At 40.6% G+C, this 5,884-nt stretch overlaps 1 protein-coding gene across 1 annotated transcript; it reads left to right on the forward strand.

The window, feature by feature from the left end:
• Positions 1-417: 417 nt before the first annotated feature.
• Positions 418-5,323, forward strand: CLEC3A (C-type lectin domain family 3 member A). The gene is made up of 3 exons (XM_009090586.2): positions 418-532; positions 2,198-2,278; positions 4,932-5,323. Exons 1-3 carry the CDS (start codon positions 418-420, stop codon positions 5,321-5,323), a joined length of 588 nt encoding a protein of 195 aa, XP_009088834.1.
• Positions 5,324-5,884: the final 561 nt, after the last annotated feature.

Here is a 5,884-nt window from a genome sequence, read left to right on the forward strand (position 1 = left end):
CTGACTTAACCAGGCTGGGGCAGAGCTGTGCTGGGCCAGCCCCTGGCACTTGTGGGAATGCTCTGGCTGCCCCTCCTGGAGGCTGGCAGAGCACAAGCACCCATCTGCTCTCCCCAGGTTTTGGCTCTGCTGTGAAGCTCACGGGTGAGGCAATCAGAGCAGTGTTCAGGGCTGGGACAGCTGAGCTCAGAATGGAAACAGCACTTTCAGTTGGGATGGCAGAACAAGGGGGTGTCTTATGCTACAGCCAGCTCAAGCATTAAACACATTTGGTAAGCAAGGAGTGCAGCCCAGCCTGCCAGCACACCTTATAAAGCTGAGCTCAGGCAGTCCCTGCTGAGATGGCTCTGGGTGGCCTCTCTCAGAGCTGCTAAAGGGAATCTCTTACAGCTCCTTCCTAGGGTCTTTCAAAGAGACATGGCACAAACTGGACTTATGATTTTTCTACTCATAAGCTTACTACTGCTGGATCAGACCATCAGCCAGGCTTCCAAGTTCAAAGCCAGGAAGCACAGCAAACGTAGAGTGAAAGGTACTGGGTCTGAAGTGGGAGGAGGGAGAGAACCTTATAGACTATGCAAATTTACTGTGTACTTTAAACAGCACTGCATGAACCAGAAACTAACATTACACAAATGTTTATTTATAAAGGACACTTGAGTCTATAGCATATCTGTCTTTTAAATATTTTTATGTGAGCTAGCAAAGCCACAAATAAGGTGCCAGAATGAATGATGAAAATAGAGCTGTATAACAGTTGCAAATATATTGCTCTGTTCTGGCTGTTCACCTCTGTTAATGTTATTTAGAACTCACAGGTACAGCTGAGAGAGGACTCTGGCTGATCATTCCTAGTTATGTAGCTATATTGACTAAGATCAGAAAAATGGAAATTCATGTCTATGGTGGAAACAAGTAGAAGTATTCAGGCTCCAGGGTTATTGTTCAGATTTTTGTACCATTTCCTAATTTTAACAGAATGCCTGTCTAATCTTTGTGGAATATTACTCCACTTGTATGAAAAGCACTGTGAAATGGCAAGTCAAACTAATTAGCAGATCAACATCAATGAATTAGCAGAAGATAAAGCATCTGTTCCCACAGCAAACTGTAAATACAAAACTACAGAACATTTTGTATTTACAAAGCTGTAAATACAAAATTACAGAACATTGTTTAGAAATGCTTGTGTATTTAATTTAAAGATGTATTTCTAATAAAAGCAGGTATGATGGAGGCTCACTGATTGCAAGTATTTAAACTCCTATTTAATTTTTAAAAAATGTGGCTTTGGTAAAGCCATTGTACAAGCTGGTCTGGAGCCACACATTTGTAGATACTTCCTTCTCCTTTGGGATCTCTGGGGTTTTAAGCTTAGGTGTCCTAAGGACAGGCTGCTTTTACATTTTTTTTGTTAGCACAGAGTAGCACTGATTGGAGAACAGAGAATTCTGCCTTGGGGAAGCAGGGAGCCCTAAAAGATATTATGATGATTTAAAAAAAAAAAATGGAAAAGAGGACATGAAAATTGAGTTATGTGTAAATTAGCTTTTTTTATTGTCCCATCATATTCTTGGTGCTTTTTAAAGTGCTACAAAATGCTGATTCTGAGTGATTTTATGTGGCTCAAGCCCCCAGGCCCCCTCTGTACTGAGGGACAGAGGAAGGCTAATCCTGGGAAGTAGAGATTGCAGCTCAGCAAGCACATCTGCAACATTCAGACTGTCAGGCTGGGTTTTATTTGCCATTCCTCCCTGTCCTAAAGCAAGAGTTGTGTGAAACTTTCATGCTCACAGAAATAACATTGCTTTGAAGAAACACAACTTGTGTCCTGCTATTTTTTGTATGTCATGTCCGTTCATCAGAATGTACAGTTTCAAAAGAAAAAGGGACATATTCTGTAAATTAGACACGACTCACTAAATAATGATTAGCTGCAACAATCCATGATTTTCAAACAGTTTTTAGGGCAACATCCATTATAAAATAGGTGAAGGAAAGGTAAAGGTTCCTCATGTTTTTTATAGAAATCCTAGAGGAATATTTTCATTAAGGACAAATCTTTAAAAATAATCAAAAAGCATTTCAGCAATGCAGCAAAATCAGAATGATATTTTGAAACAGATTTTAACATGTAATTTTTAAATTTTTTAATGTGTGTATATTTGTTAATTTCTATATATTCTTTTTGTGTAAGAAAAAGATGACCTGAAGACCCAGATTGACAAATTGTGGCGAGAAGTAAATGCTCTGAAGGAAATACAAGCACTCCAGACAGGTAAAGCAGCTTCTGCTGGTCAGTGGCTTCCAAAAGTTCTCACTGCCTCTCTTCTTCACTCCCACCCCTCCCTTTAAGGGGATTTTATGACTGAGGAGTGCAGCTCCATAAAACCATGGTGTGCCATAGCTTTACCAGACAAGTGTTGAAGGAAGCATTCAAGTAAAATCAGGTCTCAGCTACTGGGGAGTGAGGGGAGATTCTTCACTGAGAGCAAGATCTACTTTTGTCTTTGCTATGCACAACTTCAGGCTCTGAGTTTTGTGTCATCAAAGGCAGCACAGTGAGGGTTCCTGGGTCTGAGAGTTCAGGTGGTTGGTGAGTTAAGTGCCCAGCTTTGATATGAATGTATATTCAAATGTGAATGTTGCCATAAAACTTCAAAGTTATATCCACTGTGAGTTCAGAAATATTCAGGACCAACGTGCAGCCCTTTAGGTATTTAAATAACCAGATGGAAATTTCCAAACAAAATAAGAAGGGTAAATACACACGCATCTACTAGACAGTTGTGCTTTTTCACAGCTGTTGACACAAAACCTGGCATTTAAACATGTACAAGAGGACATTACTGAGGAAATGACATCATTCTCATGAAACAGAATGTATTTTCCTTAGGGATGGTAATATCTGGGTTGTTCAGTTTTATGTCTTGGGTTACATAGAGCTTTTGGGGCTTTACAAAATATTTTTCTTTCAAATGTCTAATAAGAAGGCTTTAGAAGTTTCTTAAAAGAGGCAGCCTGTGCTAGACAAGTAACTCTTGTTTAAAAGTAATTCTTGTGTTGCTTCCAGAAGGAGCTTGAGAGGAAGCATGCAGTGGCTTAGAAATGAAACCAGAACTGGGAGACTTTCTCTCCTCAAAACTTATTTTGAGCTTTATTCTAAATTTATAACCCACACTACTGTGCAACTGGAATCCAAATCTGGCAAAAAGACACCTATCACCCTCCTAGCTCTGACTGTCTTTGTTAATGTCCTTGTAACAACTGAAAAAGGGAGCTCCATTTTTAGCTTAAGAACATTTCCAAGACACAGCATAAAAAATCTGATTTCTTCTTTTGCTTGAACTTCCTGGGCCTCCTTTCTACACAGGGTGAAATGTGAAATGCTGCCACACACCATTTTGCAGCATATCCTCCCTCCCTAAAGACATCCAGTTCTTATCATTGCTGAAGTCTCTCTAATCTTTCCCATAAATATAAACTTGTTAAAGAGTTCCACATTTAATAAACAGGTTCGTTACTTAGGCCATTGGAAGGGTTAAAATTTGAAGGTTAAACCCTAATAGAAAGTTATGACTCTGAAAATGCAGCTAAGGAATGCAGTGAATACTACAACTGGAAATACTAAAAACTCGAGACATAAGATGTGGTCCAAAGTGACTTCCATATCCTATTGATCAGAGACATAATTTTTTTTTTTACAAGAACAGATGGCAGGAATTAGAAACAGATTATAGAAAAAATCAGGACAGAAGATGTACATAAGTACAAGATGAGCTTAAGCAATAAATGAAATAGTCTGCAAGTAATAACATGCATGATTCTAAAACTAATTGTTACAGGAGTCTATTCCGGGCCTTTGATACCTTCCTCAGCTCAGAAGAAACACTCCACCGAGGAAGGTTCACCTTGCCATCATTATTTTTCTTGGGAGAATCAGTCAGTTTTTCACAAATCTGCATTAGGAGAGCAGGAAGGCAAATTTTAAGGACTCCCTCCTGTGTTCCTGCCCCCACAGACCTTGGGCTGGAACAACCCCAGCAGCAGCTCTGCAAGGCAACTCCAGTGACAGAGCAGCTGCCAAATTAACCCTCTGCTCCATTCAGACTTTACATCAAGACTTCCCCAGCAGAAGTAAAAGCAAACAGATTTATAAATTCAAATGTTTAGAAAATTAGATCCTGATTGTTCTGTAAGCTCAGTAATAAGTGTGCAGTTTTTCAATGCATTTATAGATTTAAGTCACTTTACCACATTTGGATTTAGAGTCTGAAGGGGGATACTTTGCTGGAAAGAAAATAAATTCCAAGGGAGGTGAATATGCAATCTTCTACAGGTAGAATTACACTTTTAGTAAATCACTCAGAGATGTGTATTACAAATTTCAAATCAATATTTTCCTGGTGAGCAGGACACATTTAATACAGCACATTTCTGTCCTGCCTTTGCTTGCTGGAAACTGAGCTTAGATAAGATGTAAAAATTTACTTTACTTAAATATCACCAATATTAAAAGACATTTAGATCTGTCTCCACTATAAAGCCAAATACAGATTTCCCAATAACCAACAAAACAAACCTCTTCCATTCCAGTTTCAGGACTGCTGAAATAAGGTAGAAAAGGTGTGAAAGCAGCACTGTTTGGTAAAAGGGGCACTGAGAACAGGCCTGGGTTATATTTCAGCAGTTTGTTCCCAAAGGCACACTGATGTGCTGGCTGCACACAGGGTCCTACATGATCTTACCAGCAGGTAAGCCTCACCTTACTCCAAATTTCAGGCCCACTCTGTGGAGTCAAAAGCCTTTCACTTGCTGAAGGATTTGTCTGCTCAAGTTGCAAGGTGCTTTTGGAAAATTATCATTTGGAGAACCATTACTGAAAGCTGAGCCCAGACTCGTACTGACCTTGCACTCCTGTCTGTTCCCAGTGTGCCTTCGTGGGACCAAGGCCCACAAGAAGTGCTACCTCATGTCAGAAGGCACCAAGCACTTCCATGAGGCCAATGAGGACTGCATAGCCAAGGGGGGGACGTTGGCCATCCCCAGGAGTAACGAGGAAACGAACATCCTTCGCGATTACGGCAGGAAAAGCGCGCCTGGCGCCTCCGAGCTCTGGCTGGGTGTCACCGACATGGCCCACGAAGGGAGGTTTGTGGATGTCAATGGCATGGCTCTGCACTACTCCAACTGGGACCGTGCCCAGCCCAACGGGGGCAAGAGGGAAAACTGCGTCTTCCTGTCTCAGGCAGCCCAGGGCAAGTGGGTGGATGAAGTCTGCCGCACTGCCAAGAGATACGTTTGTGAATTCCTGATCCCATAATCACACACACAAAAGACCAGGGCCATGTTTTGGGTTATCAACACACATTTTTGCTTAGTAACCCTCCCACTTAAAGAGTGGTGAGTTAGAACTATCCCTCTCCTGCCTTGAACTCACTCTTTCCTGAAACACAAGTTTTCTCTGTTAATTTATTTTCTATTCCTACGCTAAAAATGTTTAGTGGATACTCTCATTATGTACAGGGATATATATTATGTTTTGGCCTACATTGTATCATATTTTGCCATATTACTTCAGCCTGACATTTGGGTTACTGGATTTCACCTGCTATTTCTGTACTTTAATTAGAAAATACTGCTGCATGGTAACCCTTTCCAGTTTGAGCAGAAGGGATCCTCTCTGTTCTAAAGTTTAAGAAGGACTTTGGGATTATGTGAGCTCCTGTGAAAAACAACTGTCATCCTTTACAAAGTCTAACTGGAATAATCTGTGGCCAAGAGTTTTACCTATGGGTTAAGAATACTGAATGAAACAGAAAAATCTGGTGTTAATTATTTAACTACATGCAGTTCACAGTGACACACTGCTAGAAAAAGGGAG

This window comes from Serinus canaria, chromosome 11, assembly GCF_022539315.1.
Source record: "Serinus canaria isolate serCan28SL12 chromosome 11, serCan2020, whole genome shotgun sequence".
Taxonomy (NCBI): Eukaryota; Metazoa; Chordata; class Aves; order Passeriformes; family Fringillidae; genus Serinus; species Serinus canaria.

What these genes read in the sequence shown, in the direction of transcription:
- CLEC3A (XM_009090586.2), top strand. Translation starts at nt 418, where the DNA reads ATGGCACAAACTGGACTTATGATTTTTCTACTCATAAGCTTACTACTG. An exon ending in CAGCAAACGTAGAGTGAAAG is followed by an intron (nt 533 to 2,197) that starts GTACTGGGTCTG and finishes TTTTTGTGTAAG; the next exon opens with AAAAAGATGACCTGAAGACC. An exon ending in AATACAAGCACTCCAGACAG is followed by an intron (nt 2,279 to 4,931) that starts GTAAAGCAGCTT and finishes GTCTGTTCCCAG; the next exon opens with TGTGCCTTCGTGGGACCAAG.